Source organism: Pholcus phalangioides, unplaced genomic scaffold (assembly GCF_987345545.1).
Source record: "Pholcus phalangioides strain wild (caught in Gottingen) unplaced genomic scaffold, Ppha-v1.0 ptg000017l_1, whole genome shotgun sequence".
Lineage (NCBI taxonomy): Eukaryota > Metazoa > Arthropoda > Arachnida > Araneae > Pholcidae > Pholcus > Pholcus phalangioides.
This window is the reverse complement of record NW_028301610.1, coordinates 38,057,870-38,085,669: the sequence shown is the minus strand read 5'-3', so window position 1 is coordinate 38,085,669 and position 27,800 is coordinate 38,057,870. Positions and strand designations below refer to the sequence as shown.

Genomic DNA, 27,800 nt, shown 5'->3' with positions numbered 1-27,800 from the left:
CACGTATTCCCGAGGGATCAGCATGATCCGTCCAGGGAATTTGTTTGTGTTAGTAAACATCCATGCCTGGACTGGGATTCGAACCCAGACCTGCACAGTGAGAAGCTAGTTCCCTAACCACTCGACTGCCAGGTGGCTTTGTTTCTTAATTTTTTAATTTAAATTTATTTCTTAATTTTTAAATTTGAATTTATTTCTTAATTTTTAAATTTAAATTTATTTCTTAATTTTTAAATTTAAATTTATTTCTTAAATTAATTTTAAACTTTCATTAATTTTTGCTTCATTCATTAATTTTTGTGTGGCCACAGTATTTTGCCAGTCGTGCTCACGATGATGGCTGAAACCTTCAAACTGACCCGAGTTCCACAGATATGCCCCCACTCCACCACCTCCAACCCAACGTAATTTCGTCTACAACTTTTTTTTGAGGGAAAGCTTACATCATGGCCCCCACACGGGGTGGGCTGGCAAGGCTCCAGCCCTGAGGCCCGGTATGATTTTCATTATTTTTTGTTTTTTCACGTTATGAATCCACCATAAAGGGGCCCATGAAAGTCTGGTCGGGGGGGGAGGCCCGCAAAAGATCCCAGCTTAGGAGTCCTACTCCAGGATGTGGGAACCATGACTTACATCATTCCCATTTCACTTTCTATGACATGGTTTTGAAAATTCACTCACTCCCCTAAAGAAGTTTCGTTTAAAAAAAATACTTGAGGATACATTAAAAAGCATGGCAACAATAATAGTAATAATAACCCCAGACCTTTCTCTCTTGAAGTATAATTGTTAACCTCCATCAGTGGCAAGATAATGAGGTAGAAGGATGCTTGTACAGGTGACAGCAGCTGTATGATGAATTATTCTGTCATATCCGTGTGAAAAAGAAACTCTGCATGATGGCATATGCCGCCATAGGAATCACCGTTACAAATGGTCATCGTAGCCAGATAAGATTAATTAGAATGATCATGGGAGAAATCTATGAGATCAGCCAAATAAAAAACAACTAACATCATCTTGAAATGTTTCTTACTAAATTCTTGAACACATGCATCTCTCTAGTGAGTGCACATTGTACTTTTACACAACACAAACTTGTTGCATTAGATTATCATGCAATGCAATTTATATTATTGCCTTAGTTCACAATCCATCATCAATGCCCTGTTTTGGATCTCAAATTGGCAACCTTTCACTACTGCTTCAGGAATCTTGCTACCAGGATTTTAAACTGTTCATGTTCACGATAAATGAGAATGAGATTACAATTTCAAAAGACAACTCTGATTTTGAGACATTCTGTGACATCTTAAAGTAGAAGAACTCTGACTGACAATCATTGTTTTGATTGCTACTTTCTATATACAGTAGGGCCTGATTATCCAAGCTAACATGGACTAGACCTACCTTCGATAATATGAACCTTATAGAATTTCAAGATTAAATAAAATAAAAAAACTATAATAATTAATTAGGGTGAAAATAAGTTCACATAAAAGTTATTTTTAGTTACTGTATAATGCAATAAACAAAAAACCGAAAATGCATACAGTATAAATTTAATGTGAACAGCTGTGATGATTTAGTTTACAATATTTTGAAGATTTACTTTATGTACAGTTTTATTTACTTTAGAAAATAATTTTTCAATGTCTTCTGTCACTAAATGCTTAAGTGTTTCAGGATGCACCAAAACGCTTGTAAGTAACAGTTTTTTTAAATAATAATGTGATCCTCACGTATTCCCAATGGACCGGCATGATCCGTCCAGGGAATTTGTTAGTGTTAGTAAACATCCATGCCCGAACCAGGATTTCAACCCAGACCTGCACAGTTCAAAGCTAGTTCCCTAACCATTCGACTGCCAGGCAGCGAGGTTTTAGAGGCTTGTCTACTAACAGTCTTCTAATCCTGTTTGTCTCATCCCTTCCCAGAAAAAACAATCCTACCCCCTCCCTCGCCAAAAAAAACACCAACCCATAGGATACCATGGTATATTGTGTAGCTTCTAAAGCCCCCTGGTCCACTCCCACTCCACAAGGGGTGATATCTCCTGTTTTGGGAAATACTGGTCTAGTCTCTCTACTTTTACAACTCATAGAGCTCTTGTTGCATACTACAGCATTCTGTGAACCAGTTTGACAATGCAATACATTTCACTCTTTGTTTTACTGCACCTAACTTAAAATCAATTTATGCAAAGTTACTTTGATAATCTGAAACTGTTAATTTAGATCTGATGTAACTCTATCCTCAAAATTTGAGTAATAATTTAAGTAAATCATAATTTTGAACTTCAATATATGTATCCCATAATAAGTTGTTCTATAGACTACTGTTTATGAAAAATGTAATTTTAGAGCTGATGTAGAGCAAGTTAGCTAATTTGTTTAAAAAAGTCAATTTCTCTAAAAACGAGTGTAAAAGTATAAACAATGATCTCATTGCTTTCAAATATCAGTTCATTGAACCAAATATAAAGTATACAAATTAATAACTAGAACCTAACATACGCAACTCTCATTTATCCAGAACTCTGTTAAGTTTAATTTCAGGTAATTTTTATCTTGATCAGGAAGTTATTGCTTGCAGTCCCAAATTCTCGTAACAATGGAAATGAAGATGTCAACAAATGCAAAGAGACTTCACAAATGCAAATAAGCAAATGTGATACCTTTGAGTGACCTTTTTGAGGAATTGCTTGCTTGGAGCAGCAACAATATTGCTACTCGTCACAACTGCTGTTGCTGAAAAAAACTTTGTACATTCAGCTCAAAGCAAAGATGACCAAATTGTCCAATGTTGGTTTACTATTAGATTAGCATTTGAGTCATCAGTTTTAATGGTACTGGACCTTGAAATCGTTGCATACTAGATTATCTGGGAATTTTAATTTACTGATGTAGATAATTAAAATTCCACTAGTCATTTTGAAAGCATTTTCTAACAAAATGTTTATTTTTGGAATGAAATAAAATAGATACTGCACTTACATTACAAGAAAGTAAAATTTTAATGCCTATGGATAAAGTGAAACAAATCATTTATTCAGAGAAATATGGTATGTTAAACAAAACTGTTTTAGAACATCAAAAAAACCTTTGAACAAGCTAAACATTTTCTGTTACACTATGAAACTTGTAATAACTCTATTACACTATGTAAATGACATTATTAAAAAGGCTAGAAAGTAAAACAATTTATTTGCAATATTAATAAATAAATAAATAAATAAATATATATATATATATATATATATATTGTATCATAAATATTAAATGTACTTTATGATGTGCATATGAATTTTTCATATCACAAATGAATATGCATCACATGTATGAAAATTTCTATCAAAAAACAATGCCAACCTTATTGCTATAATAATTTCATATCATAAAAATCTGAAGTAAATGTGCATCACCATCCTCATCACTTCAAGTTTTGTCACAGAGTTCATATAGACACAATTATAAATGTTGAATCATAAGTGTTACAAATTTCCAAACCTAATGAATTTTTGGAACTTCTTAATTTTTACTTCAAATTTCCAAACTTTGACTAGATTTTGGAGATACAATTGTTTCCCTTTTCATCAACCAGCAGGAATATATTAAGAAAAAAAGTGTTTGATTTACTGAAAGTCAAGTTTGATTATACTATATTTATTACATTAGATAAGTTTTGCCAGAATAAATTAAAAATGATTGGTACCAAGTAATTGATACTTTTTTTGAATGAGGTATTTATTTGTTTTCAGCAGGAAATAGACAAGATTATATCTATCTCAGGTACTATTGGTGTTATTAGAAGAAATAAATTATGATTTTTTGCAATGGAAATCAATATTTTATGAACATGTTTGCCTAAGATCAAATTTCTGATTTATTCAATGTAAAGAGTAAATGTTTTATTCGATTGTAAGAGTTAATTATATTTTTGATATTGTTGTTTGCTACAGACTGCACAAACATTTGTTATCATGAGTGGACATAGGCGTATGCAGAATTTTCTCAAGGGGGGGGGGGTTTACGTTTTTCCTGCAAAATAACACTATAATCTCAGTTTGTGGGAGGGGGGGGGGTTAGAACTCCAAACCCGCCCCCCTTTGTGTATGCCATTGTGAGTGGATGCAAAATAAAACATATATCATACAAATTTATTTAAATCTAACTTCTGGTATAGTGATTTTAGGGGGGTCTTTGTCTCTTTAGACTAGATCTTCTCTAGTCTAATCTTTTCCAGAAAAAAAAGCAAAAACAAAATATTGAATTTGAAATTTCTCATACTCTCTCCAAAATGTACGTAGTTATTATCACTATTTTTTTTATGACATTCAAGAAATGACATCTAATAAGAAATGTTTAATGATGAATGCGTATAAGTTTCATATAATTTTTTTTAAGAAGGCTATAAAAGAACAGAAAAAGCAGATTTGTTGAATTCGAGCTAAAAAATTAATTAAATTTGCTGCTTAAACAATAACCATGTCTATGTGACATTCAAATGGGCATGCATCATGAATATGAACTGACTTGATCCAATTCTCCCAATGACTAATTTGCGAAAAAGATGTTTCTACTTTTGCTATTTCTTATGTGTGGAGTGATTAACTACATCTGTTATCTACTGCAAGAAAAATTGATGAATATGGTGAGTGCATATTGACTATTGCTTATATATTGATTATAATCAATTATTAGTTGATAATATTTTTTTAATTGTCAATAATTGAATTAATGTTAGCCTCAACTTTGCAACATTTATTATGAAAAACAAAAATTATGAAAAATATTCATAACAGTTAAGTAACATAAAATGAACGATTTGACTGGTTAACTGCGTACAATTACTTACCATAACCTATAAATTGAGTAATCTAATTTTTCCATATGAGCAATTGTGAATATGATGGTAGTCTTTGTAAATATACTGCTTTAAAATTCAATTCTTTTAGCATATTTGTTAGAGAGCCTTCCAAATTTAATTAAAAGCTTCCTTATAGAAAGAGCCTAAAATTTCACCAATATATGACACTAAAGTCACTAGAATTTGTTTTATAAGCTTCCCACACCTGCTAGATTTCTATAGTCTGCTTTTTATTATCATATGGGCAAATAAAGTACACAATTTACAGCAAGAATCCTTGAACATGTGTAAAACTACTAGAAAAACTAATCGCTGACATGTGTGGCCATTCTAGTTGATAAATTTGAAAAAATATGGTGGAAAATTTATTCTTCAACTGAGGCATGATTGCCGTTCATGGTAGAAATGTTAAAATATTCTTAATAATGTGAAGTTCAATAATTGGTTATAGCAGATACATCAGACAACATCTAAATGCCTGTGCATGCTAAACTACTGCAGCTAAATCTATCAGCGAAATCAGAAAGTACATATTTTTCAGGAAATTTTCTGATGACATGTTTGAAGGCTATCCAACAAATGTGCAAAAGAATGAACTTTTATCTCTAACCATTTTTGAGGTATTCAATTTTAGAGCTGGAGTGTCTATTTCAAGCCATACTGAAAGTTAAAAATTCTAACTTAACATGGTGATGGTTTGATTATTATGTATGTATATTTTTTTTGGGGGGGGGGGGGGTTCTGAGAGTGGATTCACGAATTTCCTTCTTGCTGATTGTATAATACTATAAAACAATGTAAATTAACATTATATTGTGAAATAATAAATCATTAATATGCATTACTATAATATTTTTAGAAATAACAGTGTGTTTAATTGTCATTTGCTAATAACCATATTGATTTTATTAAATAGGCATTGTTCAAAATCTATTACCATAATTCATCTCCAACGGTCAAAATAAAAATTTAAAATTTAAATTCACTCACCTGAATCCACTGGATATACAACAAGCAAGTTTACAATTAGGAATACACAGCCTTATTACTTTTACCCTAGAAAATGAAAAAAAAATTGCTTGGAGAGCAAGATTAAATCAGAAAATATATTATAATTCTTTAAATAAGTTTCATTATCTGTAAGAGAGAGAGAAAAGGCAATTCTGTAACTTTTTGACTCAAACTCCTTTATTCTTGTAATAGCAAGAATACTATTTACAAGAATACTACTTTTACTTCAATAATCTAAGGTCAGAAATAATATGGCTTTATAAAACTAATTTTTATTCTTTTTACAAACTTTCCTGCTGTGTTTTTTAGTTTATAATTAGTTTCTGAACATACACGCACAAACTTTTAACAATTTTTGATACAACATTCATATAAGTAGCTCCAGTCCATAGAACATTAATCTGGCAATTTAAAGGACTCAGGAGTTTAAATCCAACTGTCTTTGTCAGAAAATTTCCTGACAAGAAATACTACTTTCCCTTTTGGAGAAAAGATGGCACCTGGATGACAATGCAACATATGGTCACTACAAAATGGTCCCACATTGAATGGTTATAGCACCAACCTATTGCTTAGAGACATGGAAAAAAAGCTATTATGAATCAATTTAACATTGAGGTTGTAGTCTAATTAGTCCTTTTGTGAAAAAGTAAAAGCATGAACTTGTGAAAGTTCAATGTTTTCAATTATCTAGAATCTTATTTTAAAAACTTGTGATTGTCATTCAACCCACCCTATCATATTTTACCAAAGTACCTGGAATATCACTGTTGTGTGATTGTTAGATTTACAAGCAAAAAAACATGTGACAAAACATGTACATTCATATGGCTGCAGCACCTTTTTACTTTTCAAGTTGATGGTTCTATTTTGTCCAAAAAATCAATCTACTTATAACAATTGTAACTGTGGTAACTTATTGATTTATACTTATTCAACATAACACTTGTAAAAAGTTTTCTTGTCATTATTCCATTTTTTTATTATAAACTTTTTCGTTAAGTAGAAATATTTTTTCAAAAGGTTTTTTGGCTACCTGCACCAAACAACTTCACTTTATTGCCACTTTCAATAAAATGATCCAACAATGACTGGATGAAATTTAAAGTTGCTATTTAGCCAGAAGAGAAAATCTGCACTGCTCAAAAAAAAAAAAAGTAATTAGGAGGATATTATGATTTTTGCATAAAATAAAAACAGCCACATTGTAGGGAAGTGTGTGAAATATATAAATTCTATGTAATCATGATATTTTTAGTATTTTCTGTGATACCAAAAATGAAATTTTTACATCAACAAATAGAAAGTGAGACTTATTGTATGATAATTAAAAATAATGACAACCAACATGCTTCAAATGCTTTATTGGTGAATGAGATGTGGATATAACTAAAAATATGTAGTTCAACTTTTTAGCCCTTCGTCGGGTGCATTTTATCTGACAGGCACAGCTCACAGCCATTTTTTCACCTCGCCCTGCTGCTAGGCAGCGTTGACTCCCGGTAGCTTCCTGTTTCGATGTGCTTCCTTCCCAATTAGTTTATCCTTGACTTTCACTATAAGAACTTATTCAAGTTTTGTTCAGAGAAGCTCATTGCACTCAAACACGTTACATTTTTGAAGATGCAGTGCAATACATATGCAAATATAGTGTGTGATCGGTGTTTTACCAGAGAAGGTAGACTCCCTTTCCTCCAAAGGTGACTGATTTGATATGAATAATAGTGAAAGGTTTTAAACAATTTTCTAACTTTATTTATGGTCATAAATTTCATTAAAATTTGTTTGACTAGATTTATGTCAAATACATTTTTTTGTATAAACTTGTGTTTTTTTTCTTTTGGCACCCTTAATAATGATATTCATCACTTGGCAATTGCACAAATGAACTAATTAGGTGTTCATTATGTTTTTTGAATGTGTGCCCATCAAGCATATTGCGCCTGAACTTGGGCATCCACATATTGCACCAGACGGAGGGTTAAAAAATTTCTTGAACCTATAATCACATGTAGCATGCAAACACTCAGAAGTTTCTTAATCTTCTCAGTCCTGGTGTTGCCTGCAGGAGATACTAGACAGCATTTAAAAAAATTCCACCTAGATGAATGAAATGCTCACAGAAACCTCAAAATTAATTCTAGATGTTTTAACATTTGGTAGTAAATTATTCATATGTATCTGTTGACAGAAATTAATTTTAGGCAGTTCCACAGTTGAAAATAAAGATAAAAAATGTAAAATTTAAAGTTTCCTTCAGGACTGAGGAGGATAAACTAAGATTTTCAAAGTATGGATAGGTTTATTTCACTGTCAGGAAAGGTAAGGTGAAGCTCAAAACAAGGTAGAATGCTTGTAAAAACAAGGAATAAAAGCTCTCGCTGTCAAACTCAAACAGGCATTATGAACTGAAATATGAACATCATAAAGCTGCAAGAAGCAAATTTAAGGCTATATTTTAAAGATCGTAAGCTGTCTTTGACTTAGATGGGTTATCTGATTTGTGGTTACTCTCATTCTGCCTCAATCTGCAGTGTGAAGTGTCTCTCAAATATTTTACTTTGGGATCCGAATCCAGCTGAGTTTCAAAGCCATTTAAGCCACCCAACCTTACAAAAGAGCTTTGACATCTATTAAATTCAATGTGATCCCCCACAGCAAATTTTGAACTTGGCCAATTTTAACTGGTTGTCATATGGTGATGATTTTCATTATGTTTTAATAAAAGTATGAAAAGAATATTTAAAAATCATGGATTATAAAGATAACTAACATACAAATAATATCTGATATTCCCTTTATATGTTTGTGCTGTATTTTTGTTATTTAAAATATTCATGCTTTTAAAACTTATATAACAGTTTTTTTAAAATATTTATATCATTAAATGAATCTCTGAATGCATGTTTATAGTAACTATATGTATGAGCTGGAAAAACTTAGATGTTTAGTTGGTTAATGTGAAGGTTTAATTTCTTCAGGTGAATCTAACTATGACTAAAATAATTTTACTAACATTTATCAATGTTTAATCAATGTAATTATCAATGTAACATTTATCCTGTATGAATTTGAAACTAGTTAAGGTGGAGTAAAATTAATATTCAAAAACAACTTTCTATCCTTGCCGGTTTTTTTGGCTGATTCCTATTTATACACAAAATTGGAAAATTGTAGCAAACAAATGTGATCTGTAACATTTGTCATGTCTAAACTAAAACTAATTCTTACATCAGACTCTTTTTATAAAATTTTCTAAATATTTCACTGTAAAGCAAATGCCTGCTATAAATCATAATGCACTATGTAATACAATTTTTCTTTGTCTTTATGCATGGTATAAATTCATTCATTTCACCTGTGACAATACTGTTTTTCCCAATTCTTCTAGCTTTATTTGTTCACGCATGTTTGTGGTTTGCTATGTTAGACGCTGATGTTCTCAAATTTTCAGATTGCTAAACCTATACTTTTGCATGTACATTTTCAAAGTTACCATATTGATATTGTACTTTATAATTGTAAAACTATGAATATAGCATGTGCCAATGAATTTTATCACCGTTATTCATGATTCAACTTATGATATTAGTTTATACCAACTTTAAATGTTGAGACAAAACTTTTCCATGCCTTTAATTGCTATTTCCAGACAAACAAGAATCACAGTCCAATTGGTCTCCAAAGCATGTGCGTAAGATGGTTGCCATTTATGACTATGATCCTCAAGAGGTTTCTCCTAATGTCGATTCAGAGGTTAGTAGAGTTTCAGTACATTGCTGAGGTAGAGCAGAAAAAAATTATCTAATTAAGTTTTCAGTTCTTTCATTATTATTACTTTTTTTAACAGATGGAATTAACCTTCACTGTAGGAGATATTATTTATGTCTATGGTGATGTGGATGAGGATGGATTTTATGTTGGTGAACTGAACGGCATCAAAGGCTTGGTACCCTCTAATTTCCTGCGAGAAGTTTCATTCAATGAAGAAGAAGAGTATGAAATGAGCCTCGGAACATTCATCATGCCCAAAGGTCAGGGCCGAAGTGATTTTGGCCTGGGAGACTGTCAGTGGAATGTGAAGTAGATTTTCATTAGCTAGTGAGAATGAGTCAAATGGCAGATGCGTGAAAAATACAAAATCTCCTTTTTCTTCACTTCATTTTACTTCTATGCATTTTTATTTTTGCTCAACATAATATCACTTTTGTGCAAGTTTCTTCACTAATGTTTGAATAGATTATACATATAGCAAAATATTATTTTTACAATGTGCTCTGATGTTTTTCATGCCAGTGCAGGAGATAAATAATAGGAATATAATACTACTAAATGTGATTTTTCAGAAAACACAAATGGAATATATTTGACAAAACAATATCAGAATATCATCACCCTTTGATGTTATGAGTACCTGATGTACCGTCTGATTTGCTATCCTGAAGTACAAATGTACTTTATTAAGCATAAAATTTTAATGTACCTTTATAAGATGGGTAGCATTCTAAGGTTGAAACAGCCCCAAGAGCTCACCTATCCAGAAAAAATGTTTTTAATTCAAATGTTTTTTTAAACCAAACCAACATGATCTCATAATAAATAAGTAACATTATTACACAATAAACACATTGGGGCATGAGTTGAACTTGGTCAAGAAAGCTTTGGCTTCTTCAACCTGCATTCTAGTTCATAAGGGGAAAAAACCTAGTAAGGATTTGCACTTCCATCACGTTGGAAAGTTGTGTGCTGGAAATTCATATTTAGTGACATTGTGGGGTAGAGTATGTACTACCACCATTATTACTTTAGAGGAATTCTCGAGAAATAATTACGGATTCATGCCATTGCGGGAAACTTGAACAGGTTTATTTAACGTAAAACTTAAAAATAAAACAAACTAAAAAAACATGTTATTACAGCAACAAAAGGGGGAAAAGGCAATCAACTGAAAAATACATTCAATATTTATAGGATCGAGTGGGCTACGTCACAGGTACGTTGTCAGACATACTACACTAGCGCCGCACTCGTATTCCCACAACATCTCATTTTCAAAATGTGGTTTTCATGTTGATGAATGAAAAGAAAAGTTTCATTTTCTAATGATAACTGAAGAAGAAATTATGATTGACCATATCTCTTTGAAAGCGCTGATCAATATAGACTACTTTTAAAATTTAATAATTAAACACACAACTGATGTCATTAAAAACTGTATATAGATTGGGTATAAATTAAAAAACATATATTTTTTTTCTGTGCAAGTGCATATTTGAATACAATATGCCCATCCACTCTTATTTTTTTTATTGTTCTCCAATAGCTAATTCGTAAAGCTTAGTCTTAGAGAAAACTTCCAATTTCAAAAAATTGTTTCAAATATTGTCAGAGGCATCATTCTAGAAGCCATTTGAGGCAAAAGAAAAAGATTTTTGAAAAAGTTAAAAAACTAAATTTTTTATATGGTTCCTGGGTCCTTTAAATCATACCTAGTAAAAGATACTAGGTAAGTAAAAAAAAAACATTCTTCTATACAACCACAATTGACCAAGCAAAATTGTCAATAAAGTTGAAACGTAATTTCCACTGAAAAATGGAATCATACATGGAAGTATTTCTTTAGAGGAAAAGAACTACTTTTTTTTATAAACTTTGCAACAAAGTTTCTTGGTGTTGAGGAGAGAGGAAAGAAAACAGATAAACTTGCATGAATTTGTTCCACTGGTGTTTGGACGCAATATTAAGTCCTTGATTGTAAAGTGGTTAAGGATAGCTGGAATGATGCACTTTCTGACCATGAATTTGTCTAAAATTTATGAAATTAAATATTTTTTAAGTCGGTCAATTTTGGTAGTAAAATTATGTTTTTTTGTTCATCATATATCAGTGCATGAAGTATTTTTAACTAAATATGAGTTATAGATGTCTGGATCTATGTAAAAAAATAGTCTTGTGAATTTTGAATCATTTTTTTTATTTGGCTTCTAGGAAGATTTACAACGTTTGAAATATGTTTTTAAATTATTTGTTAGTTTTTGCTAAGACTTCCTGTCAAGGAATTAACTATTAGACAATTATAAGAGTAGATATCTTATATGTAGAGTAGAGGAAGTACGAATATGCGTGCGCGCAAACCAAAATTTAGGCTGAGAAAGAAAAATTCATGAAATAAACATTTTAAGCTAAATGAGAAAAAATAAAGATGCTCTAAGCAGGAACATGAATTTTCATGTTTCATCACCACTTCCAGTTTATATCGAAGCTTGAATATCAACTCATTCTTGCTCTACTTCATATGCATTTTTATTACATTCAAATAAAAGCAGCAATATTGTGAACAGAATGTTAAAAAATAAAAACTTTTATGTTAATTTGGTTAAAACTAGTAATTTTGTTGAAGGAACATGTCGCTGATTTGTTTCGTTAGTTTAAGTTTTTTAATTTTACAAAAGTCATAGCGATTAATGAAAACACATGAAATTGAGCATAGAATAAAGGTTTTCTATAAAATACTTTTCCTGTTTGAGATTTAAAAAATGATTTTTTTTAATTGTAGAAACTTTTTATTGACTTTCAGCAGATTCAGTTCAGCAAACTAATCTTAATTTTTTTAGGTCTTCCAGTTTTAACATATAGCTGAACTATTCCTGTGGTTGCTTTGTATAAATCATTGATTGCAGACCACAGTCCAATTATATCTTATGTGCCTGATGATAATATTAATTCACACAAAATTACTGTCATGAATGTGAGATCACCCTACCACCCATCCTTTTATTAAATCCATTTTGAGTAAGCATACATTGAAGCACTGGTTATTTTTTTAGCTTTTCACAAAAATAATAAGTTCATGGCATATTGCTCTGACCATTTTTTGCGGGCTTGGGCGGACAAAAAAAAAATTTGTTTGTAAAATAGGGATGACCATTAAGAGGGGTTTTACTGTACTACTAAAAATTGAACAATAAGTTTTATACAAGACTAAGAAGTAGAGTTAATTAACAGATGCCTTGATTTATGAAGATATGCTCTCATTTTCTGTCATTTCAAACATCCTCATATATTTTTTGAGGTTCCACAGTCTTGTCCCCATTTTCAGAATTCTAGAATTTTTCTCCTTTTTTTTTTCTTTCTGGAGATAAAACCTTGCATTGTTAAACACATATTTCTTCATCATCTGGTCTTTATATGTTTTATTTACCACAAGCTTTGACCAATCCCTGTTTAAATTCGCCGAAAATTATAACCCAAGTTGTCTTTAAGCATGGCAACAATTTTATTCTAGACATGACAATTTTCTTCACAGTTCTCTTTTTTCAGAGCTGTGTTTAGACAAAGCATTTAAAAATAGCTCTGAAAGAAGGAAACCACAGCATCTATCTTAAGAATACCTTTATTTGCTCAGCTGCACAATACACAGCTTTGAGATAGGATAGCATGAAATATTGTAATTCACTAACAATTTGATTGTTTAGTTCTTATTTTTATGAAAAATTATGTGTCAACATTTGCTTAAACTCAACATTGATTAGGTTGAAAGATGAAAATCAATTTGTAATTTGTAGGGATAAGAGATAATGCTTGTAGTCATAGTCAAAGGACAAAAAAGGAATAGAAGTTCTGTTTTGGTTAAAAAAAACTTGTTTTTTAGTATAGCTATCTGTTGTCAACAGATGTAAGTGAGTCATTGTCAAAAAGAATATGAACATGAGTCCTCACTTCAGAGTTTTCAAATCTGGTAACCTTACCAAGAAGCATTATGAAAAAAGATAAAAACTGATCAAAGGCTGACATGAAAAACTTCACAATTGGATGGAGAATTTATAAAGAAGTTGAAAAACTGAAGATCTTTTTCTTTCACACCAGTATACACAATGCAGTCCTATTTGCAGATGGCTTCTATCAGACGTGGTCAGCTTATTTCTCTGTCATATATGCAGGTGGAAATAATAAGCACCTTGAATATCCAGACACTCCAGTGTGACGCTGTCTGAAAACATTCAAGTCTAGGCTTTTTTAATGCACTTTCTCTTAGCTTGATCATTCGTTTTACATGAAGTGGTTCAAAAGTTTTATGAGAGGCGAAATATAATTTTTTCTGGAAAGTTATTCCAGGGTGGACACAATTTGACGGGAGTGAGTGACAGTAATGATTAATTCTGATGATTAATTTGCATAAAAATTCAGCTTGCAATGTGGCTGTGTTGTGTTAGCGCATGCATCCATATCTAATAAAACATCCATTAGATGAGGCTGAAAACCTGGAAAAATATTTGTTAGCCAAGTAACTAATTAGCTGAGGTATCACTGCGCATGTTGTGTGCAGAAAATGACTGGTGCAAAAAAAATTATGAAATTTGAAAAAAAAACAAAGACATGCTGATATTGTGACATAAAATGTTCACAATAGACATGTTCATGAGTTAACAATTAATCAAAAAGCCTTTGGTGAGAAAGGAACTTTTATTTTTTTAATTTTTATTGTGGGTTTTGAGTGAGAAACAAATACTTAAAACGCAAGTTTTTTACTTTCATAGTACACACTACTACAACCAGTAAACTGACATGCACCTCATAAACATTCCTCTGAGCAATTTCTATTATACAGGTGCATGCAGGAAAGAGTAACATAGATGCACTCTGCATGGTTTTATTTTGTATTTTTATAATTTAGATATTATTACAAAATCTTATTTCCAATTATCATACTTCTTGGAATAAGTGCCATATGCACCACTGTGCATGAAAAACAAATATATTTTTCAGCTTAACATAAGCACCACACAGCACATCCACATGCCTTTCTTAGAAAAAGATATTTATTTTCCATATAATCATGCGCCCCCCCACATGAGATAATTTTTCTTTTTACTATAAACTTTTACTATTGGGGGTAGTGCCAAAAATCACAGAATATGTGCCCTACTCCAGAATGTAATAACCATGCATATATAATCAGTTTCTTTTACTATACAGGAGAAAATTAGTTGAAAAACTTTTGCTACTATATTACTTAACCATAAAATATACCTTTTACACTTTCCTCTATGGGATTTCTAACGAATCGATACATGCCGGAATGAGTGTACTGAGTGTATGTGTGGCCCTAACATATTTATATTGTCAGAATTGTGCTTGTTTTGTGTTCTCTCTGGTGCTGCCATCTGCCTTCCATATTTTGAAGTAAAGGTGGTGAATGTGCTTGAATTTTCACGTTATGTAAGTATCACCAACACTTTGCGTCTTCAGGGTTTGAACCTGGATCCTCATGATTAGAGTTCAGCATGATGCCCACATAACCGTACAGTGGCAGAACATTGCTACTGCAAGAATTCCTTTTACCAAGGAGACATGTTGTGATTAGCACACCAACCTCTCAAAGACATGGAAAAACTGTTGAATACTGCCACTCTTGCGTGTAAAATAGACAATAAACCGGCCCGGGCGCCGTAGCCCAGGTCGATAAGATGCTCGCTGAAAGTACCAAAGGATGTTTAGAGGTGTCCCAAGTTCAATACCCAGTTCATCCTTGTCAGAAAACTTTCCTGTCACAGGGGTACAACAAAAAAACGGCGACTTGACCGCAGCAAAGAATTGCTACTGCAGGGAGTCCCCCCATCGAGGGGTTAGCGCACCAACCTCTTGATGAGTATAAAAAAAACAAGCCTGCCATTCGGAATCAGCAATAAATTGTAGGTCCCGATCTAGTTAGCCTTTGTGTGCAGAAAATGACCGTGGTGCTACAAAAATGATCAAATAATCTTAAAGTTTCAATCTTTTATTAAGTGTATTTTCCCATTCTTTGCCATCTTTCTTGTTATCTCTCGGATCAAAATAATTTGTTAAAATTGTGATTTTCCAAAATTACTACTGTTGTTCTAGAAAGGAAAATGAGTTTCAAATTGATTACTTGTTGAGTGATGTTATTCCAGAGCAGTGGCGTAGCAAGGTCTGATGGCACCCGGTGCAGAGTTTTAACTTGTCACCCCTCATGTCCACCAAAATATAAAATGAAATTTATTGAAGTAATTTTTTTAATAAGACAACAAATAAAAGGCAAATACCAGGAAATACTAAAGAGTCTCTTATGCATGTTGACATGCTATGGGCAGGGGCAGCTCGAGCTTACCTGCCGCCCGGGTGTGAAGCCTCATACGTTGCTTCTAATAGCGACCCTGGCAGGAGGCTGACAGGATTTCAGTGAAGGGGACCTCGAGATAAACCTGATTTTTTTTCCAGAAGAAAGCCGCACATCATATTGTTTACTGTGCAAAATGTGCATGACCATATGTCCTGCTTTTGAAGTATATTTTTGTTTAATTTTAGAATTATCTTACCATTCTTAATAATGCCAGATAACTTAATCCTTGAAACAGCACTTATTTTTGTGAGCCATCATCACTTATCCTGTAAAAATGATATGTAACAAGATTATTTTTACTTAGAAATTTTTTTCAAAGGTGTTTCTGGTACTCCAGGGACTGGTCAAGTGAGAAGCCAAATTGTTCCTTTGCTTTCATTTGACTATTCTGGAACAAATTCTGGGCGATGGCATAGCACTCCCCAATTCTCCTTCATCCTAGAGCAGGGATCCCTAGGCTGGGATCTTTTCACGGGACTTTCTATAGTTAATTTATAGTGTGAATAAGCCAAAAAATTATGAGAATTGTCCCGGGCCTCAGGGCTAGAGCTCTGACAGTTCTGCCCTTGTGGGGCCATGGGTGACGGAACCAAAATGCACACTTGTCCATTGTGATAAGAATACAGGGGCGGCACTTGGCCATGTGACCCATTGCAGCTACACAGGGTACCGTTCGAGAGGGGTGCTAAATTCGAGATGAATAAGTAAAAAAAGTTTCATTGGCCGAAAAAAATCAAATAAAATTTTGTCTGCTTTGGAGGGGCACAAAATCTGAGATGAAAGGGCATAGGAATTGTTATGATAAGTCGCGAGGGAGGGGCATGACCCCCCTCCCAACAGGAGGGCTGACAGGGCTCCAGCTTGGGAGCCCAGGACTAAATCCTTATGATTTTGCTTTTTTTTTCACACTATAAATTGAATGTAGAAGGGGGCCCCCCCATGGAAAATCTGTCTTGGGTTAAGTAAAAGATTCCAACCTTAGGGCCCTGATGCATGATGTAGGAGCTATGGGGAGGGGCAATAGGCAGGAGGTGCAAAAAATAGGTCCCACACAGCTACAGATTTTATCTTGAGCCACTTCGATTGCTTACATTCTTGTTTCTGGTATTACAGGCACTGTTTATTTTCTCAATGTTTCCTTTGTCGAGGTATGACTCAAGTGATGTCACTTGAATTTTTACTGTGTTAAATTTTGGGGTCTTAACTAGAGGCTGCGCTGCCACTCCACTTACAACCTGCACCCCTTGCATGAGACGCCCCTGGCTATGGGTGTCATCTTCAGATGATAAGAATATCACACTGACCGAGTTTGCCACTTGATTAAGAAAAACTATACATCTGTCCAAGTGTCAAACGTTGTGGCAAGAATGAAGCGAAGTGCCTGAGTGTAAGTAAACTCGGTCAGTGTGATATTTTTATCCTCTGAAGACGACACCCATAGCATGTCGAAATGCATAAGAATTTTTTTAGTATTTACTGGTATTTGCCTTATTCGTTGACGATGTTTTGAATATTATGATGTTCAGGTTAAAAATGTGATCTTGTTGCACAGAACGACTTGGGGCGAATGATATTTGCGGGAAGGATGAGACGATGGGTCACTGGGCGGCTGTTTGTTTACTTGAGCACCAACACAGTTCAAAAGAAACGAGACAGAACACCCCCTGCCCCCACGCACCACACAATAATACTAAATTATTACAGCATCACATTGTTCCCCCACAATTTGCTGCAATTGGTGGTTGTAAAGGCCCATGTAAATTATTTGACATGTTATTTTATGTAACAAAAAGGTGCATTAATACGAAACCGGCAATTTTTTGTCACCCATCAGAGCTGGTACCCGGTGTGGGCAGCACCTCCCCCCCCCCGTACCCGCCTTCCTATGCCACTGTTCCAGAGAGCATAGTCAATTCTCTTTTAAGTCTTCTTTATTATAAATGCCAAATTTTAGTTCAAGTATATCTGCCACACAGAAAGATTGATTTCCCAATAAAAATATAGTGTTACTGTTTTATTGTTCAATTTTTTAAAAATCATAGTGCAACATCTTCCTTTCACCATGAATTTTCACCTTTCAGGATGATTAATCTGTGCATGAGAAAATTCATCATCTGATTGAGATTACAGATGAAAAGTATTTTTTTTTAGTTTGCCATTAAAGAGAATTTTATTGAGGAGTATTTTAATGTGTTTGGAATTGGATTCTGCAAGCTTCAAGAAGAACAGCAATTTTAAAATTTACAGCATCTGAGAAGAAAATGTTTCAAGAATGATTAGATTAGATTTGCGGGTTGATTATTTGCTAATGATTGGATTTGGGTATTAATTATTATACATTTTGTGGCGGGTTGAAGATACTTGATCAAAATTAGAATCATATTATATGTGCAATTCAAAACAGTGGATGGATAACTGGAGCTTAGATTGCATTTGCATATTTAAGCCTTTATGAATATTATTTTTGCTGAAAGCTGAGAAAATAACTATTAAATCAGAAGTTTTTGATAATTAAATTTGAAGTTAAAATAAAAATGCCTTGTACACAGTTTCCCTAAAAGTTCTGAAAATAATGATAGTAATGATCATATAGACTGTGGGGCTGTTTTTTCTGAATGAAAGTAGTAGCAATAAGAATTTGGTGTGGGGTATGCTTTAATAAGTCATGTTTGCTTTCTCTAGACAGCATGATACAGTGTCTATTACAAAAAAAGTTCCAGTTGCATGGTTGTTGTTCTTTGTTTACACTAGGTTTTGCTTGATAGTTGCTGAATTATATTCTGTTTTTTGTTTTTTTGTTTTTTTTTTGTCTTTTTTTTTGTTTCCAGTGGGAAGAAAGGAAGATTACCAAAGGAATCCAGCTGGCTCTGGAGGATATAGCAGAGAACTTGGAGGAACTCCAAAAAAATCACACCATCCTCGCAACCCCAAAGAACAACCATCACATTCAAGGTATGCTTCCACTTCATCTTGGGACCAGGAAAACGACCAAGAGCCTCTACCCAGAGGATCACAAACATCCTCAAGGGCCCTACGACATGGTCACCAGCCACCTTACTCAGGACCCATGCCAACCGATCCCAACTGGTAGGCGGCCAATGTACCTCAGTCTGCATACAAATCAAGCTTCCAAAATGCAAACTGCAGTCATTCTCAATCAGAGCAAATTACAAACAAATAATGTGGGTAATGAGAATGTGTCAATACAGAAAAACAAAAGAGGGATATTTTCTTCCTTTAAAGGTATCTTCAAGTCCTCAAAACGAATCTAGAAATTTCTGAACAGTTCTACAGTGATTTTAAGTGAACTAAAAGTTAAAAAGTATGGAACCACATCATTTGTACGAAGGTAATATACATATATATATATATATATCAGTGGTTTATATTAGTAGGTAAATTGTTATATTGAAAAATACTCTACACCATTTTGTATTTTTCAATAATAAAGGTTTATTTGGCTCAAACTAACATTTCAACTTCAAAAAGATATCAATATCAAATATCTTATACAAAAATACAATGCTAGAATCTACCTATTTTAAAGATGCATGACCTGCAACTCACTAATTATTTGTTAATGAGCTCAAATGTTATGCTTAAAAGCAAGCATCATTTTTTTTTCAAAACTATTATAGCTTTGGATTATTCTTGTATATAGAATGAGTTTTTTTTTAATTTTTTGTTTTCAATGGATTTTCCATAACTCATGATAAATTGTGCCTTCTGTGGATGATAATATGTCCAGTGAAGTGTCTTGACCTGTAAATAAAACAAGGTTAAGGATAATGATTTGATAAAAGCATTTGTTTTGTGAAGTAGCTATGAGTTAGTGCGAGACTCATTTTGTTTCTTAAATGCCAGCTTTGTGTAGTTTTTGAATTTTATTTTTTTAAGAAAAAAATGCATTTGAAGTTCTGAAAAATAGTGCAAAGTGTGCTGCACTTCTTATAGTTCAATAAGAAATTACTATGCAAAAATGAAAAGGCATTCAGAAACATTTAAGAATGTGGCAGTAATAAATGGAAAAAGCTTAGAAAAACAAAGCATAAAATGGTTTGGAAAATTTCCAACTTCTGGATTTATAACATAAAAACTGATGTTTTGAAGTTAACATGGTGTTTTTGAAGGATAACACCCACATATTTAAGTTTCACTTTATCATAGTAAGTGACATTATGGAAGGAAATGCAATATCCTTTCAAACAGAATAAGTTTTCCAAGTCAAGATTTTATGGGGGGGGGGGGGATTTCAAGTTTTTGAGCAAAAATGATGATAATGTAAGAATTGAAAATTCAGATCAAAGCATGCAATGCTACCGATAGTTTCTCAAGTCAAAAACTGGGTCTGTGTGTGTATATGGAATTAAAAAAACTAATTTCACGTAATGATATAATTTTTTTGTATTTTATCTGTTTTGTGATTGAATTAGAATTAATACTAGATTGCAATGAAATTTGACTCAGTTTGTTCTTAGAGCACATGCTTTAAACAACAGAACAAACTCTGATTTTGAACACCATTTAAAAGCAAATATTTTTATAGCGAATTATGTTGAAACATTTGCTTTTTCAGTTTAGTCATCCTTTTATAAATGACCATCCATGGTCTTATCTTTTTCATTTCCTCTCTCTCTCAATCTCACAACAAGGGTGATTTCATTGCAAGCACAAATATTTGTGGGTTTCATGAGTATTTCCCTCTACATTACAAAAAACGAAACTTTCTCATATTTGAAGCTTAAACTAATTGATACTGCTTCAATCAAAAACGATTTCAACAATTACACAGAATCCTCACACACCTCAAAATATCTGTACATGAAAAATATAGCATTCACATGTTGTACTTATGATATAGTATCTAAGGTAAGTAAAAGTGATCGATACCTTCAAAGGAAGAGAAATTGATTCCCATTAAAAAGAGAGTCCAGTAACTTTTTATACAGTATTTGACTTTTGTTGCACTGGCATATTCACTCGCTTGCTGTGGTACCAGTTTGTTTTTGTACTAGCATCGATCATGTAATAAAGCTGCCAAATTTCTCAAATAAAAAATTTTTAAAAATGCATCTCAATGTTGCCTGACTGTCATATTATGTGCATTTCTATTGGATATTTGATGAATCTGTCAAAAACGTATTATTTGACAACATCAATTCATTGTGAAGCTTTAAAACAATAACAAAGTTCTAATTTAATTGTCAATAATATTTCACTTTTTGAATTTTTTAAATATTACCTTACTTGGTCCAGGGGGAATAAGGTTAGTTCTTTATAATATTATCAAACAATCGTAAGTTCTATTTAGCTTGAGACTTTTATCATCTATACCATATGCAGTTTTAGTCCATTTTTTGTTCAAATTGCCATAGGGTAGAGCTATTTTGTTGAAGTTTAAACCCAAGAACTTAACACAGATAATGTATAATGCATCGTCCTATGGTTCATTATTTTAATATGAAATTGATTAGAATCCAAACATTTGTGAGATGTTTCGTTTTTGATTGTCAAATGCTATCTCTTCAATGTTCAGTCTTTACAACAATTAAAAATTTTGTTCCCACAGTATATTTCAAGGTGAGTTTCATTATTTTGAATTAAATGATAGTATTTGTGAAACATGTCTTATGAACCATGTGGTATGTAAGAAAGGTTTTACTTTTGATATTTATTTCTACAAATTTTTTTTTACTGTTCTAACAAAATTACTCAGCAAGGCAATAATAAGATTCACAACAATGAAATGGATAAATTTTTTTAATACAGTTTAATAAATGGTACTTGGTTTCACAATGCAAAACTTATCTAAGCAGTTACAATGTTCATGTTTATTGATGAAAAATTACTGCCATGTAAATTCAATTTCTCTATCAGTAAAAACCTGAACATTTGTGAAATAACTCACCGATTGGTGTCTTCCCCTTTACGTCTTTTAATACAAAAGTTTATTTTCATGAATAACTATATATTAATTGAAAGCTTCACAATGTTTTTCTGCTTGTCATTAATTACAAAGATAAGCTATATGTAACCATGAAATCTAATGTCTGGAGGGTATGTAAAGAGGTCCTTTATACATATGTCTGTATTTAATTATACATATCTACAATATTGCCTCTTGTCCTGTCAAAATAATTTTTTTTCAGTGAATGACGCAGTTTGTAAATAAATTTCTTTCTTGTTTTTCAATTTGCTTGATCTCAACTACTTGGTTGTTGTTCTTGTACCTGATCAATAGCCCCACAACCATTAGACACTCGCACTCAAATTTTTAATTAATAACTTTCCAATGGCATATCCAGTAGCAGCAGAGCCAGGGATGCTGTGGGTGCTCGAGCACTTGCAGTTATTTGTTGCATGGGTCTGAGCACCCCAGATTTCATTCAGAAATCAAAATCTAGATGAAACTAAAGATGAGCATCCACAGGTTTCAAGCACTTCAAACTCTGTATGGAAGAAAGATGTGCACAGAAGACTAAGCAAAAGCAATGATCATTATCAGAAGGCAATTGATGTATATGAGCCGTTGGTGTGTTCTACGATCTGTAGACATAGTTATAAACTTGTATCCAGCCCATGAACCTGAGTCCCCTTCCAATATATATTGGCTATCATCTCCATAATACCTATGGGCATATACTAATATTGGGTTTTCGCATCAGTTTTGGAGCAGGTTTTGTTTTGGGAGCAGGTGGGTCTGGTGTCCCAGACCAGGAGGTGCAAAGGACCAAGGGTGCAAAGTGCACCCTTTAACCTCTCCTTCAACTTTACAAAGGGTGCCAAAATGCATGCTCGCCCAGCTGACCCAGCATCTATTTGTGGCCCTGTAGGTCACACTAACTTCTACTTTTTCATACATATGATTGAAACCACTGTGAAACAACTTGATTTATGCTGAAAGTTGTCCAAACATTGACCTTTTTTGGCACTTTGTTGGTATACTTGATAGCATAGGCGGAGATAGACTTCAAAGTCTGGAGGGCATGATGATGATGATGTCAATTCATATATGCATATATCCATTAGATCAGTCGACTCTACCTTTGACACTGGGGGGGGGGGGGGCAATGCTAACACGCCCCCCCCGTATCTCCGCCCATACTTTATAGCACCTTCCCTCAGTAAGGATGGCTTCTGGATTTTTGTCCCTTTGCTTTTTTGTATAACTTATGGGTTCTGTTAAGAAGCCAAATTCTCTCACAGGGTCCTCCTTTAATCGTAAGAGCTTACCATAGATCTTGATTGGTGCGAGCTGGGGTTCCACTGCATAATAATAACTCAACAAATCCCCTTCGCCAAATAACTCTGCTGATTGCACGAGCAGTAGTGTGTTTAAGCCATGATTGGAATAAGAGCATAGGAGTGTGATTGAGATTTGAGAAAAATCGTGATGCTTTCGAGGTGGGCCCAGACCGTTCCTCTCCAAAGTATTTTTAAATTCGAGTAATAATATACCTCCACCATGATGAGAGTAAAATGTAATAAATATACCTCCACCGATTAATTATAACAATATGTTACAAATGAATTTATTTACATATATTTACATTTTAACACCCAAGAAAACCGAGTCACTCTCAGGCCAAAGATTCAAAAAGGAATCTAATCAGGACCAGTATCCAGCATTAAATAACATAGTACATTCAGGTAATATGGACTACCACTTTTATTTTTTTCGATTGTTCCAATTTGAAACATGGTAGAGAGAAATCTGAAACTCATATTTCTATGAAATTTGGTTTCTTGTCTTTGCATTGGCAAGTGTATCATATTTAAAAACAATAAAATATTTATATACAACTAAAAAAAAAGGCATTTAAGAAAAATAATTTTTGTGGGGTAATTTGGGAAAGACGAGTAACATGGAAAGGGGGGGGGGAGGGTTCAAAATGAAAGCTAATTCAAATTGATCAAAAACAAGACTTAATGAGTCTATGAAAGTGAAAAATGAAAACTTCATTGTTTGTTTTTGCAGTTGATGATGTGGTGGTGTCGTAGTCTATTTACAAGAGTCACAAATGGAATTTCTTCCTATTCTGCCTCAAAACAGTCAACGTGGGGCCCACAAAGAACAGGACACACATTATTTCTTGACTTTCCCTTTTTTATCTTACTAAACTTTCCATCTTGAAGAGATATTTTAACCCAACTCAGATAATACTTATAGGATTCATATTACTTGACACACCATATGTGAAAAAAATAGCATTCCATCTAACCGGAGAGAATTGCTAGTTAAAAATTAGCACAGCACAATAAAATACTACACTCATGATGTACATTGTGCTTAGTTTCAAATTATTGGGCACATTTCCAATAATTAATAAACACTTTTGAAAACTTGCTTGAATAAATTTCTGGAATTTGAAAAACAAATATTCTTCTATAGCAGCCAAAGGTGTATCAGCCCAGTGGACACTTCCTTGAGCAGTTGATGAACAAATGGACTGTGAACTATAAGTTGAGTCATTGATCTGTACTCGGAATGTCCATGAGGAGAGATAATGTCTCATAAATTTAATTATACTATATGACATGTTCCTGCAAATTACACTCATGTCCATAAATTAAGGCTAATTCAGAATCACACGGAAATCGAAATCTAAAGTAAAAATTTCACCTGTAGAATTATCACACACATCTGCAAGAATGATATGCAAATTTCAGGAAGCCACCAGATGATGCCGATAGTACGTCACAATGACGAGAGTGTAAGAAGGGGGGGGGGTATATAAGGAATGGTGGCAAAGAAGTAAAATTGTTCACAAGAGTTCTGTAAGGCGCTCAGTGCCATAAGCGAATAGTTATGACACAGAGGACGCATGTGGATGATTTTTTACGTGGTAGAATTATCGGCCGCCTGGAATGTGGGCGTACTCAGATGGAAGTATCCGAGGAACTTGGAATTGCCCAAAAGTGTCATCTCTAGGCTTTGGCAACGATTCCAAGATAACGGAAATGTCAGTAGACGTTACAGTACAGGTCGCCCCCGAGCAAAGCTGCATTAAGAGTTAAACTGGTAGCCAAACGGCATCAGCGCCCTCTCTGTTTAGATGGGTGCCTGCTGGCCTGTGATTGGCTGCTAGCATCGGGTAGGAAAGTCATTTCCCATAATGCATTTCCCCATCACGGCGCCATTTTGTTTACTTACTCATGTGAAGACTCTCGGTTAGGTTGGTTAGCTATTGCTCGTGGTTATTTTGGCGAATTGTTCATCTTTAAAATTATAAAAACGGGCCTTCTGAGGGCCAACTAAAATTATATTTATTGAATAAGTCCGCGTGCATTTGATGGGTGTAAAATGAACACGAAGACGGGTGTTCACAAGTATAGATTTAGCTGTTGAAGTGTCGATAATATTGTTATTGTTACTGAGTGATTTATATTTTTATGCACAAGTACGTCTCCTATAAAGAAGTAAAAAATGTCCGCTTTAGTGGGAATTAAGATTTTTAGGTTCCGTAGCAATAGACTGAAAAATAAATCAAAGTTGAAATCGGAATAACGCGATCAAGGGAAGGGGGAAGAGAAGCGTGGGAGCCACGTGATCAATCGGCAAGTTTGACCCATCAAACTTCAGATGGCGCTGCCATCAATTCCGCGGCCTTTCTTTAACATTGAGTGGGTACGCTTAACTTACAAGCGGCTTTGCCCCCGAGTTAAAACGCCGAATGAAGACCGGTATTTGGCAGTAACTGCCAAAAGAAGCAGACGGAGCACAGCATCCGACCTGTCTCGTCAGCAATCTGCAGCCACAGGTACCACAGTTTCAAGGCAAACCGTGTACAGACGTTTGGGAGATATTGGTCTATATGCTCGCAGGCCTGTCAGATATGTTCCGCTCACGGCAACTCACTGTCGGCAGCGATTAGCCTGGAGTAGAGAAAATGCAATGTGGACATCGTCACAGTGGGCTTGTGTGATGTTTTCCGACGAGTCCAGGTTTAGCTTGCCGTCTGATTCACGTCGGACTTTCATATGGAGAACGCCAGGTACCCGTTACCACCAAGACAACATCATTGAACGACACCGTTACGGTGGTGCAGCATTGCTCGTTTGGCGTGGAATTATACTGGGTTCCAGAACAGATCTGCACGTTCAAACCGGAACCATGAAAGCCCAAATTTATCAGGACATCATTCTGGAACAACATGTACGTTTGTTTAGGGGTGCCATGGGCGCAGAATTTGTGTTTATGGATGACAACGCCTGTCCTCACCGAGCAAACATCGTAAACGAATGCCTTGAATCTGAGGATATAACCCGTATGGAATGGCCAGCATTCTCACCTGACTTGAATCCGATAGAGCATGTGTGGGACATGCTTGGCCGACGAGTTGCAGCCCGTCAACCAGCCGCTGCGGTGGTTGAGTGGTCATAATGACGGACTCGCGTCGCGAGGATCCGGGTTCGAACCCCACTGTCACCGCAGTGGTGGTCGGCTGAAGTTGGTTTCCTGTGGTTCCTAACTTCGAGTCGCAAATGCGAGCCGATCTCCCCATTAAAAAGTCTCGCCACAGAGAGTAACAGGCCTACAACGATTAATTATTCAATCATTACACTTCACTCATAGTTAGAAAAACTGGTGGAAGATGGCAGCACTACACATAACAAGCATTACACAGAAACAAACTTCACATCAGGTTTCACTACACGTACACGCACATTCCCGCATGTACCAATTCGTTAGAGGTTCCGCAAAGGAATATGGACGAGGTGCATGGCTGGGTTTAGTAGTAGTAGTAGCCCGTCAACCACCTTCTACATGTGTACCGGAACTTCGGAGAGCATTGCTTGCTGAGCAAAGCTGCATTAAGAGTTTTTTAATCTTTCAAGCGGCTTTCAGCGGCGCATCTTTCAAGCGGCTTTGTTGCTGAGTGGAGTGATCTTCCCCAAGATCAGATCGATAATTTGATACTCAGCATGCCTAGGCATTGTACGGACTGTATTTCAACGCATACAATGTATGCGATGAAACCAACCATGTATACCATCATACCAACCATGTAATAGTAAGTTTTTGTAAAGGAGATATTTTTTACAATTGCTCCAGGGAGCAGAAATCGTAGTTTTTATGAATGGTATCATACATACACCCATGGCCCCCACATCCTAGAGCAGGGCCCCTAGGCTGGGATCTTTTGCGGGCCCCTTTATGATAAATTTATAGCGTGAAAAAGCAAAAAAATGCTGAAAATCGTTCTAGGCCCCAGGGCTGGAGCCTTGTCAGCCCACCCCTTGTGGGGGCCATGCATACACCATCGTTTTTGTTCTTTATCTTTTGTTTAATGAATGGGCTTTATGAATAAGTAACGTTTGTTTTGTTTCTGAACCTTTATTTGCCGGAGCAGACATTATCCTTAATTTATGGACATGAGTGTAGTTTGAACAATAGCCCTTCGTGCCAAACTTTATTGAAATATGTAAGGGGTTGTTATAATAATGAAATACCATTGTTTCCTGATGTGGTCCTATGTCAAGTCCACCTCGACATAGGAGGTTGACTTGACATATGACCGCAAAGGGTTAAAACATGAAACAAATTCCAGAACATTTCCACGGCCCAATTAATCAATCAGAATTTGTTTTTGATTTGAAAGCGTCTTTAAAATTGATGACGAGTGTTGCACCCAAATGAGCGACAGTTTCTATTGAAGTAATTTAAATATTCAATAACTCAACTAAAAATAGATATAGCGAATCCATCTTGATCTAGTTTTAAAGAGAAAAGATGAAAGTTTGTTGTCAGTACCACATTGACATTCTTGACACCCAA

The 27,800-nt window shown here is 34.3% G+C and overlaps 1 protein-coding gene across 7 annotated transcripts in view; it reads left to right on the top strand.

Moving 5' to 3' along the window:
* Window positions 1-22,213, top strand: part of LOC149073001 (RIMS-binding protein 2-like) — a 240,323-nt gene extending 218,110 nt beyond the window's left edge. For 6 of the 7 annotated variants that reach the window (XM_089246380.1, XM_089246386.1, XM_089246383.1 and 3 more), the window contains 3 exons: window positions 9,533-9,636; window positions 9,731-9,958; window positions 18,850-22,213. In XM_089246380.1, coding sequence (XP_089102506.1) covers window positions 9,533-9,636; window positions 9,731-9,958; window positions 18,850-19,293 — 776 coding nt within the window. In that variant the 3' untranslated portion in view covers window positions 19,294-22,213. The remainder of the gene's footprint in view (window positions 1-9,532; window positions 9,637-9,730; window positions 9,959-18,849) is intronic. The other variant, XM_089246384.1, reaches the window with a different exon arrangement.
* Window positions 22,214-27,800: the final 5,587 nt, after the last annotated feature.